The 12,614-nt window shown below is 40.3% G+C and overlaps 1 protein-coding gene across 2 annotated transcripts in view; it reads right to left on the bottom strand.

The window, feature by feature from the left end:
* The window catches only part of med30 (mediator complex subunit 30), a 49,920-nt gene that overhangs the window by 34,244 nt on the left and 3,062 nt on the right, over window positions 1–12,614 (bottom strand). Inside the window, exons 3-4 of one of the 2 annotated variants that reach the window (XM_072448177.1) lie at window positions 11,701–11,859; window positions 2,220–2,321 (exon numbers count right to left, since the gene is read on the bottom strand). In XM_072448177.1, the coding sequence (XP_072304278.1) occupies window positions 2,220–2,321; window positions 11,701–11,859 (261 nt within the window). The remainder of the gene's footprint in view (window positions 1–2,219; window positions 2,322–11,700; window positions 11,860–12,614) is intronic. The other variant, XM_072448179.1, reaches the window with a different exon arrangement.

Genomic DNA, 12,614 nt, shown 5'->3' with positions numbered 1-12,614 from the left:
GATACATAAGACAAAATAGAGTTAAGCTTTGCAGACTTCTTCTTACAGGGTGCATATCTCACTACAACACCATCGCCTGTAAACAAAACACACTATCAGCAATAAAAATGTATCCCGTGCCAGTTTTTTAGCACCAAACTCGTTTTTACATCCTCCAGAGATGCTTTCAACATAATTGAAAGTCATCAACTAAAGCTGCAGGTTAATGGCAGTAAACGCTGGAGGATAATTCATTTCAACACATATTATAATTATGTCCCATTTGGCAGGCCACTCTTATGGGTTTAGTGGTTTGTTTTAATAAAAAGAAGAAAGGCCATCAAAAAAAATTAGATAAAATGCAACTTTCTGGTAAATAATTATTAAGATTGTAGATTAAACTTCATTCAAAAGAGTGAAATACTACAACGTGAGACATGAGGTCACAAATCTAAAGCTATTCACATAAAATGGCACAAATAGAGTGAAAATGTACTTGGAGGTTACCACAGCGACCACAACAGTAAAGTAACAACGTACAAGATCTTTGGGCTTTGTCCTTCTGCCCATATTGTTGCCACATATAATATACATATTATACTTTAAATGGCTCTTTTTGAGTCTTTAAACATGTTATAACACTGTTCCCTTTTCAAAAACATACTTGGAGTTGTAATTAGCTTCATCCACGCTCGTTTCCTGTTTAGTAAGTCTTCTCCCTTTGAGCCTCAAAAAATACTCTATTTAAGTCCAAAAATCCTCTACATGTCGGGGTAAAGCCAGCTTTTGTTAATTTCCTCATGGTAAGTCCCGCTACAGCTAGTAGATGTGTCTTAGTAGATTCTAACACCAAATCCTGAAGCGGGAACCCCTCATGGACAAGTGTGTGCTTTCAGTAGATACCGTAGATGCTAAAGCTAAAGTCCTCAGGAGCCGGTTTAAAGGTCTATCTATAATAATCCAAATAATACATCATGTTTGTCCTTTAAGATATTTTGATCTGTAGACTATGTTAGACAGGACAATCGGGGGTGAAGGGTGAGGAGAGACATTCGGCCCATTGTCAGAGCCGGGGATGAATCACAAACACTCAACACTCAACTCAAAGCCTGGCAAACTCAACTTTTCAGACCAGCAGCAGTAAAGCCGGTCTACAACATGACTATACCAGGTCCGAACCAGGTCCTAACCAGGTCCGAACCAGGTCCGAACCAGGTCCTAACCAGGTCCTAACCAGGTCCAAACCAGGTCCAAACCAGGTCCTAACCGAACCAGGTCCAAACCAGGTCCTAACCGAACCAGGTCCAAACCAGGTCCTAACCGAACCAGGTCCAAACCAGGTCCAAACCAGGTCCGAACCAGGTCCGAACCAGGTCCGAACCAGGTCCGAACCAGGTCCGAACCAGGTCCGAACCAGGTCTTAACCAGGTCCTAACCAGGTCCTAACCAGGTCCTAACCAGGTCCTGAGCAGATCCGAACCAGGTCCGGACCAAGTCCGAACCAGGTCTTAACCAGGTCCTAACCAGGTCCTAACCAGGTCTTAACCGAACCAGGTCCGAACCAGGTCCAAACCAGGTCTTAACCAGGTCCTAACCAGGTCCTAACCAGGTCCTAACCAGGTCTTAACCAGGTCCTAATCAGGTCCTAACCAGGTCCTGAGCAGATCCGAACCAGGTCCGGACCAAGTCCGAACCAGGTCCTAACCAGGTCCGAACCAAGTCCGAACCAGCTCTTAACCAGGTCTGAACAGGACTACACCAGTGCCACACTCATTTCAACTCTAACACCACAAAAAGAAGAGACAAAATGTGATAAAAATGAAGTAAAACATGTAGATTCTCCCTGTTCGAGCAAAAGCAGCAGAAGCAGCAGAAGCAGCAGCAGCAGCAGCAGCAGAAGCAGCAGCAGCAGCAGCAGCAGAAGCAGCAGCAGCAGCAGCAGCAGAAGCAGCAGCAGCAGCAGCAGAAGCAGCAGCAGCAGCAGAAGCAGCAGAAGCAGCAGAAGCAGCAGCAGCAGAAGCAGCAGAAGCAGCAGAAGCAGCAGCAGCAGCAGAAGCAGCAGCAGAAGCAGCAGCAGCAGCAGCAGCAGAAGCAGCAGCAGCAGAAGCAGCAGCAGCAGAAGCAGCAGCAGAACCAGCAGTGATATTCTTCCTTCCTTAGCGATTATGTTTAAGGCCATATTCTCCGACACCATCTCAAGAATCAAACTGCTCTGCTAAACCATCCAAACACCAGCGCACCTTGTTGACCTCCAGGATTTCTCTTCTCTCTTCAGCCGTGGTCCGACTCGTAGAGCGATCTTCCAGCTTGGGCCCGTCGTCTTCCACAAAAGGGATCAGCAGCTGTAAAAAAAAAGAAAGCATGGACATTTGTATTAGTAAGATTGATGCAGGAGGACATCAAGTATGTAATGGTGTTCTTTCAGAAGTTATTAGCCAACGTAAAAGAGGAAAAAGTTTGGGCTCTGAAAGATTATAACAGAAGAGTGTCATTAATCAAAAGAAGATTGGGAAAAAGCGATGAAAAAGAAAGCAGAATTAGAATTGTACATTAGAAACGCTGCTGGACACAAGGGCGCCACCTAGCGACAAAAGCAGCTCCCAAAGTATAAATTGTGTTTCTGGAGCGTCTCACTTGTCAATATACACGTGTTTTGTATTTGTATGCCGAGTTTGTCTGGAAAATCTCCTTGGAAACGGGAAAAAGCAGGTACAGAACAGAAACGCTCGGATCCAGTGAAGATTAACACGATAAACCCAAAACCGTCGACCAAACTGACCGACTGTGTCCAGGAAAATGGGGAGGATATAATGCCATACTGTGTGACATTCCAGCCAAAGCAATAACATTTCCACGGAGACATTATGCGTCGCCAAAAACTTTACGGTTGTCGCACAATGTGGAATATATTTACGACGCCGCGCTAAAACGACGCCAACTTCTGACACAAGAGTAAAGCGAGCGTAGTTTTGACCCCGGCGGCCAAAATGATGAGTAATTAGGACCGTCACCATAGCGATGAACAATTTAAAACAAAATATTCTATCTTTTGAATGGGGAAAAAGTCCTCAAAATGTTGCGTTTAACAAGAAGCTCAAACGAACAGATAAAACAGATTAAATTAAATAGTTAAATAACTTTCTTTAATTGTTTATTATTGTATTCTTTATTTCTTATTATTCAGATTTATTTTATTATTATTATTATTATTATTATTATTATTATTATTATTATTATTATTATTATTATTATTATTATTATTATTATATTGAGTGTTGTAAAGGGCTCTATAAATAAAGGTTGATTGATTGATTGATTGATTTTAATATTAAGTGCAATATTAGTGAGTGAATAACCACATAATTTACCATTTAATAAATTATAGTTGGAACAATCTTTCTTGGGTTAATATTTATTGTGTGTACATTTTTCATACACTCTAACCAAGGACCAAAGTGTTTATTGAAGCTTAAAAGTGACATGTAACATTCAGAAAAGGTCATATTTTATAATAGTATTGTTTATTGTGATAAAAACAGTAAGTTGTGCTTGTACGTATATTGATTTTCTTTTGGAAATGTAAGAAATTATTCCAAACATTAGAATAATACACAATCTCTCCATCTTTTCTTCATCGTAATCGTCCTGCACGGCGCCATAAATGAAACAATCCGCTCCTTTTTGTTCCCTTCGCTGCTCAAGTGCTTTACAAGGCCCATTAACACTTTTACGCCGCACAAATAAAACCGTAATTCGTCAGGAGTAGATTACGTCGAGAGATAAAACGGTATTTTACCTCTGAATTTAAAGCGCGGGGCGGCCGTAAAGACGACTTCATTATATAATAAAGCTGGCGTACGTTTATGGTTCGCGGCAAAAGCACTGCACTTCCTCTACACCCCAGATATCAGCACGCTCCCGTGATCTTGTTCCAGTGAAAGGTGAAAATGGGGTTTCGGTGTAAGCTCTGGGGAGCGCCGCGGCGATGGAGGGAGCGAGAGCTAGGGATATTAATTCATTTTTAAACGCCCCGTGTGCTTGACCTTGTCTGCGTGACTCTACAGTGATGAGCAGAGGCTTTGGGCGGAGAGAGCCGAGCCCGGGCGCTGACAGCAGACGAGGAGACCCACTGCTGTGACTGTACCGGACGGAAGCGGCGGGTGAAAAACGACACAGTGACACCCGGTGGACGACGGTGGAACTACGACGAAGCGAGGGGCGGAGGTTTTGCGGTTTTGATTTGAGTTTTGATCCAAAAATGAGACACAAATATAGACAGATATGTGATTGATATGTGATGTCATTTTTGTAGAATCATTTTGTCCCCAAGTCAAACTATTATTTCGATTGTACATTTTTAACTGAATAAAAAGGTTAAAATACAGTGACAGGAGGTTTCTGGATAGAGAATATTTCCTGAATAAACTGTAGTATTCATTCAAATCAGAAAAAGATGATTCATTTGTGACATTTTGATTAATAATGCCATAGCCTGTGTTATAAAAGGCCTTTTCATATGTGTTATAGGTGACGATTTGTTGATTAATGGTTAACAGATAGTTATCCATCAAAGGCAAACGGCACAAGGCAGGTCAAAGTACAAAGACTGTTAGCTGACGTGTGCATTTTCAACGACCATTTGTTTGGATTCAAGTTATCGTTCTAATTATTAAGATATCAGCCCAAACGGTGCACGGCATGAGCTTTCCTGCCCAATCGTATCCATTTCAACGTGTCCAAACAACAATCACTCTTGGTTTTCATACTGTCCAATGACCACGGGTGATTTTGAAGATTAAAAAACCCCCAAAGAAAACCAATTGGCTTCAAAGCTGCAGAGAAACAAAACACATGCGCCGCTACATTCAGCGTCCAGCTATTTCTTTGCGAAACGAAAGCCAGACGAGATCACAAACAAAGATACGGCGCCTCGGTTATCCAACGTAAACTGTATAAAAGTGCAAATTCACAATAAGGAGTGGACGAAACGCAGCTGGAGATGAGGCAGAGCAGAGCAGACAGTGACCGGACCAGGCCACGGTCACTCAATTAAAGATGAAGAAATAATACGGGGCAGATGGTCGGAGAGGAGAGTAAACATGTGAGGAGAGGGCAGGAAGAGGGGCAGCAGAGCATGATGGGAAATGAATGAAAATGTGAGGGAGAAAACAGGAAGTATCTGAAAGTTAGGAGGACTCAGAGTTAAGCGGTTTAGAATGAATCAAAGCTAATGTAACAACAGAGTGCAATGGCCCTCCTGTGACCCAAGTATAATTGGCAAAAAATAAGGCATTTTGTCATCAAAGCGAAGCAAAACTACTATACTATTAACTGAAGATGATAAAAAGCACAGCTGTGAGGAATAATTGGAAAAATTGTGACTAATCGACAATTAGACAAATCGTTATGGACTTTACAGAGTCTAAAACACGTGTAAAAAGACGATTATCGCAAAGATACCGGCATAATTAAATGAAAATGTCAAAAATAATTAAGAATAAACAAGTTGTGATATTAAAAAAAATTAAAGCAAAAAATATTCTCAAAATAGAAGCCTTCAGTAGCTATATTTTCATATTTATCTGGTTAAAAATGCTATTTAAAAAAATCTATGTGCAACAGAGATAATTAGTCGACTAATTGAAAAGCCGCTCTAATACAAAGCTTCAAGGTTATATGAACATTATGTGTGAACAAGCATAATGCGATGATACATATTGATGTGTTTTTTTATGTGAAATTGGGTCGAATAGAAGTAACGCGCTCGAGAGGCAGAACACAACACACATCGCACACTCTGCTGCAGATGTCAAATGTTGTATTAAATAACGTTTTGACTTCATTTCCTTTGAACACTCGCGGACAAGTACTCAAAAACAGCTACACTGTACAGTAATTCAGGCAATATTTATGCAATGCAACAGAAATGTGCTAAAATGTGACAAAGAAAAATCTCACAAAATAAGCATAAATGTAATCTCAAAAGTGCAGAAATATCACATTATATCCTTGTTTGGGAGATGACACTAGATGTTTCTGTGTCTTTTTAAGGTCATTTTGAATAGTTTTGACTGTAGACAATATACTCAACATGCTAACTTTGCATAGCTCCTAAACAGCCATGACAATTTTAAACATTTTTATACATTTCTCACCTCTGTGTGTCCGACAAACTGAAGAGAAATAAAGCTAACCTCGCACAGTGCAGCAGGTAAACTAGAGAAGATACAAAGTGTGCCGACATGACCTCCTTGTTCGTTTCTCTTCTTCTCCTCTGGCCTAATGAGCTGTCACTTCCTGTGACGAGTTTGAGGCGGAGTTTGTTGTGATCCATGCTCTTGTTTTTGGTTTCATGACATTTTGAATTTTCACTAATGAAACGCGGAACAATGATCAGTTTTTGGCGCTCTAATTTACATTCCCTTTGCCGAACACGAAAACACATTTATTTCAGAGCTAATTAGGAGCCGGAGTTTTTGTTGCCGTGGGAACATAACTTCTGACCAAATGGGGGAAAACACGACTCATAATGAGGACCTTGTTAAAAGATTATCAGGGGGAAAAAAAGTGCAAAGTTCTGATTTGTGCTACAGCTTTGGGGGATAAACTCTACAAATTAGCTACGGTACATTCCTTTGATAAGATAAATCTACTTTAATACAATTTTAATGTTACGGTGGGTCTCATTGCCGGTGCAAAAACCTAACTGGTGGTATTTTGTTTTAGTAAAAGGACGTACATTCATTAAAAATATATATATGTGTGCGCAGGGTGTGTTTATATATGACAAATACGACAAAAAGACATTGGAATTTGTTCGTAATGATCACAAAAGCAAAGCATAGGTCGAGTGAGGACATATCAGCCTTAAACTGCTGAAGGAAATGAGCCAGATAATATCATAATCCAATCAGAATTAAGTCTTTGTGCTTCCTGCTCATTATTCAAGCAAGATCTGACCCAGTTTGCCCTTCGTGTCTGTACAAGATGTTTCAGCCTCCGATACAACAGACACAAACGTTTGAGTTGACTGATAAATGCAAGTCGCCGATGACACATCAGAATTCAGAGGCACAGCAGATGATTTTGGCAGCGGCTCGGGGGGGAAACAAAAAAGTGCTGACTGTGTTTGTATTGTAACAGTGAGTTTTCCATTGTGAGCTGGTCCGAGAGACTGACAATAATGACTGTGGTTTCCCCGAGTGACACAGGAGAACGGCAGATGGAGTTACCCGGGTTTTTCCCCCCTGAAGAAAAACCGGAAAGGCCGAGAGTTTGACAGGAGAACAACGAGATGAAGATGCGAGTTGATGAGATGTTTGAGAACGATGGGATAAAGTCCGCCTATAGAATGTCATATATCTGTGCATCATATTTCATCTGTTCTAGGGCTGTGCATGTGAAAACTACTGATGTGTCAAAGGGTTTGTGAGAGCAAGTTTGATACAAGCTAAATACTGAACTACTAATGCAGCTGCAATACTCATTAGCAATTCAATTTACGCATGTTATAACAGTTCCATCGACAAAAACATACCTGGTATTTTTGTTTAATTCAGGCTCAGACTCATTAGCATGTCTGGTAAGCCATTTTTTTTTTTTTTTTCATATGGGAATTCCCTCTAATGCCAGTAGATGGAGGGCTAACACCAAATCCAGATGAGGGAACGCCTCACTGGTGCCATAATGTGTGGTTTTCGATACATTTCTTATTTTAAGTTCTAAAACATGAGATCCCAAAGCTCAGGTAGTCAAAGGCATGTAAATAAATTAATATTAAGGCATTAATATTAATGATTCGTATTATCTGGTCTTACGCTAGCTGTTTTTTATATTTGTATTTATTTATTTTTATTTATATTTATATTTATGTATTTATTTATATTTAATTTATATTTAATTTAAATAAATTTATATTTTATTCACTTTAGAGTGATATTTTATTTATATTATTTATTTTATTTATTTGTATTTGTATTTTTTATCTTTATTTATTTTTCCCCTCCATCCCTTGTTGGGAAATGGGAGGTTCTGTCTATAGAAGTTTTTGTTTATAAGAGTTCTTCTATTAAGAGTGTTTTTTAAACTTCCTATAAGTTATCTGTCCTTTTCCTCTGTATCTACTGCGTTGCAACAATGAAATTTCCGTCTGGACAATAAAGGAATATCTTATCTTATCTTATTCTAATTAAAAGTATAATGTCGGTGAAATGGAAATAGAACAGTTCACGAAAACATTTAAAATCGAGGCCCAGGTTAAGAAAGTGCCGCAGCGGCTGTAAAAGGAGCGCTGACGTGTGCGCCCGCTCCAGATGTTCATTAAACGCCTCTGCTGCTAATTAGGCAGCGATGAGGTCACGCTGCTCGAGCCATCGATTCACTTCCTGTTCGGAGCGGCCAATAGCGGGCGGCTGTCAGAGAGGCACCTGAACGCGCCGCGATGATGGATGGGAACGCAGACCGCCGCCAAAAAGAACCTCCAGCCATAGCAACCGACGTCACAGAGCTGCACATCAGTGAGACGGAGGCAAAAGGCGAGATGGGGATAAAGTTTTATAGTCTGTATTATTCATATACTGAAAACAACATTATTTTGTACATATGCTGTTGATAATAATTATGTGAATGTAACTTAGGCCTTTCAAGTTTATGGAATCAGCTTTAAACTTCTTTTGAGCATCAAAATATAGTATTGTAAATTATTCACATCATTACCTCATCAATAAATGAATGTATAATTTTCAAATGAAGGTAAATTTAATGTTGAGCAAAAATAATATCACAATTTTCAAGGAGCTGGATCCCAATTTTGATCATATAACAATATATTTTAACCGTATTTTCTGGACTATAAGTCGCACCTTTTTTCATAGTTTTGGCATGGGTGCGACTTATACTCCAGAGTGACTTATATGTGATATTATTCGTTATTTTCACACTGACAACCACAAGAGGGCGCTCTAGGCTTTAAGCGACGCAGAAGAAGAATCTGCACTTCCTCTTCCTCTGGAGTTTGTGGAGTTGTTTAGAAGTGACACAGAGGAAGAAGAATTCAATGGATTTAGTGATTTTGTGATAAATTTCACCCAAAAATTGCGACTTATATGTTTTTTTCTTCTCTTTTATGCATTTTTTGGCTGGTGCGACATATACTCCAATTCAACTTATAGTTCGGAAAATACGATAAGTAATCTGAAAGTTCACACTAGATGAGGATGAGCCCTGAAGATGTTGAAAGTAGTGGCTGCATTTTTTGAGCTGGAGACATGAGTTTGGTAGTTAAAGGCGGTATGGACGATTTTTCGGCGATTTGAGAACGCAGGCGGAAGTGCGCATGTGCACTCCCCCGTGCGGACTGATACAACACACACGTGCGTTTGTTTATTAGCACAACGGAGCGCATCACATCTCTCGTCTCCCGTAGATTTCTGTCCACTTCTGCGTCAGCTCGAACTGTCTTTCTCCGTCTTCATTTTGCCCCGTACACTGAGGGAACTACATTATGATAGATCCATGCGCTTAGGCACGCAGAAACGTGGGGACGAGCCTGACGCGGCTGCAGGTGAGCCATAGGTGCGTTTTATGATTGATACGTGGCAGGACAAATGATTTATCCACGCCACGAGGAAATATAATAAAAAATGTGCTGAAAAAAATTGTCCATACCACCTTTAACAGTAAGAAATCTTAGCTAATCATAGAAAATCTTAATTAGGCGTTATTATGTTCGTTGCATGTTGCCCATAACGGCATTAGTCTTGTATAGCGTTTTTACAGAGCGTCGCATTGGAATTTCATGCATTATTCATTCATTTTCAATACTCAATGATGGCAATTCTATCCACTACAAGTCTTTCACTGACACTTTGTGAGCAAATTCTAAAAAAGGTTATCATTTAATACCGTCTTCTCTGTCCTAAACAAAAAAAAGAGGACACAGAGTTAAATTAAGTGGTGTGAGTGGCCTGTTTGTTCACCGTTTCGCTGCGTCAGAGGAAACTTTCCAATCCTCTTTGGTTCAGACGAAAAGTGCCGACACAAAACTTTGATAAACTGTGACTCATTTGTAGCCTCCATATCTTTTTAAAAAAGCACTTCAGACCGACTTTATTAGTGAATGAGATCGACGCGGTGGCAGCCTTCACTAATTTGTTCCCGTTTAAGGCCGTTCTCCACCCACTCCCCGCTTTATCCCGCGTCCAAGTCTGGCGAGAGAGATTAGCGCCGAGCCAATCTGCAGAAACTGGGGAAAGGGACTCCGCCGCAGTCATAAATCCAATCAAACCGGGGTGTGGAAAGTGGCGGTGCAGCGTTCGCCCTCAGAGAAACAGTCTGTGTGTGTGTGTGTGTGTGTCTCTGGACCCAAAACACCTTTGTGCGACACGCTACGGTGAACAAAATGATGTTTGTTTTTGCTGGAGGTGGATGTTGACCGTAACCGGGGGTAAAGACACACAGGAGACGGGCTATAAGGCACACTCGGGGAGCCAGGTGGAATAAGTGTCCCCAGGAGATTAGCAGTGTTTTGTGATGTCCTATTTCCTTTGAATGAACAGCTCCGCGTTCTAAATTAGGCGCAGCACTGGGGGAAAAAACAGGGTTAGAGCGCTCACGGGTCAGGGAATAATTTGACAAGTCTACAAATTTGAAATTGATTTTTATGGATTTTCCTGCTTGTTACAGTAAGGAAAGGAAAAATAATGTAGGTCAATGACGGTCAAGTGATGGGCAAAATAAGACTCAATATGGATTCATTCAACAGTGTTGAGCCAATAGTGATGTAATTACATTCTTTCTCCAGCATTAGTCACTACCGTACTTCTCCAACTTTAAGCCGCTACTTTTCCTCATGCTTTGAACCCTGCAGCCATCACAACGGTGATTACATTTTTTTTAAAATAAAATTTTAAAATTATTAAATTATAGATTTTACTGGCAAACGGCCACCGGGGGCACTCTAGCAGGAAGCGCAAGCGTTTGACACCCTGTAGAAGAAGATGTCAGTGGAAGCTCTGTCCGGGGGACAGCTTTTAAGCTTCAAAATGCTGTGTGCTTTATTACAATCAGATTCATATTCACAGAGAAATTAGTTTAATGAGGAAGTTAATCTAGACACGAAATGCAAAGACACATGCGGCGTGCGGACGGCGGTCTGCAGAACTTGGCGCATTGAAATGAGTCTTGGCCCGTCTTGCCCCCCGGGTCAAAAGACAACCCTGCATCACTACAATGGACCATATTTCTGTGTAAATATCTCATGTTTCAACGTCACTCACTTGATAAGCACGAGCTCAGGAGCAGATGAGCCAGATGTGAAGACACAGACACAGGTAAATCAGCTCAGACAGAGTCATCAAGGACAGAGGGGACAGTAGGAACAGATGCGTTTTCTGTTAAGCATAAATCATCTCTGTGCATTTCTGCCGTCTTATCACACTCAGTACAACTGCGTGCTGAGACCAGGAAGTAAACCGACGAGCGTTGGCACCTTCTACTGGCTGCAAGGGGGAATTCCACAGTTAGCACCGTGGGAAATAGGCAGAGATCAAACCTTAATTTTGTTTGCTATAATATACATTTTTAGTTCTAAAACATGAGATGCCAAACTAAAAGTACTAAAAAGCATGTTTAAACAGCTGATAACAATACAAATAAAGCCTAATATGTCCCCTTTAAAGAAAAAACAATGATTAGGAAAAGCAAGTAGAGCGATTCTCTCACCTCTGGGGGAATGGGGTCCAGGCCCGCACAGTTTTCATTGCATTTGTCGAACACGAGCTTGAGCTTCTTGAAGAGTACGGAGAGCATGCGGAGATGCTCCTGCAGTTTGCCCAGTCGGTCCTGGTGAGTGTTGGGATTGTAGGTCACTCCATTTGGAAGCTAGGGGGCGCCACAAAGACACAGAGAGATAAGATAAGATAAGATATTCCTTTATTGTCCCACATGGGGAAATTTCATTGGTGCAACGCAGGAAGATACAGAGGTAGATACAGAAGAACAGATCACTTATAGGAAGTCTATGCATAATTACATAATAATATTCTATCAAATAAGACGACTATGAAAGCCCAACACATTCCTTACAGTTGTGGGCAATCAACCAATTTAGTAAGTGGTATTTTGTTGTATGTTTGTTTCTATTTAACATTATAAAAACACCAGAACTTGATTGACTGCGGTGAAAAAATAAGTCCTACAAGATGTCATATCCAAAAAAAAGTTGGAATGTAGATATATAAAATGATTTTTGGATTATGTCAGCTGTTGAGTGTCACATAAACAACTTCTATGACTAATTATACATTTTTATAAGTACAAAAGTGATTCATTTGGCTTTTAATTTGTTGCAGTACATATTCTTCATAATATTACACTTGGAAACGTGTTTACTGGATTATCTGGCTTTAACGTTAGTGCATCAGTGGCATAAAGTAGAGTCAATATTTTAGTTTACGTGATTTTTTTTATCATTTGTAATCGTGTCATCCGTCTTTTAACTTACATAATTAATTAAGTTGTTAGGTTGTTTGTTAGGTAATGACTGCTGTGGCTCCAAAACTTTCTCCATATGATAGAACATAGATTTCACAAGTGTAACGTGCCGTCGTGACATATTCATGTGCAATTACTGTCGT

Source organism: Eucyclogobius newberryi, unplaced genomic scaffold, assembly GCF_026437365.1.
Source record: "Eucyclogobius newberryi isolate DKJ021-1_F unplaced genomic scaffold, fEucNew1.0.hap1 SCAF_16, whole genome shotgun sequence".
Taxonomy (NCBI): domain Eukaryota; kingdom Metazoa; phylum Chordata; class Actinopteri; order Gobiiformes; family Gobiidae; genus Eucyclogobius; species Eucyclogobius newberryi.
This window is presented reverse-complemented; position numbering and strand designations above follow the sequence as displayed.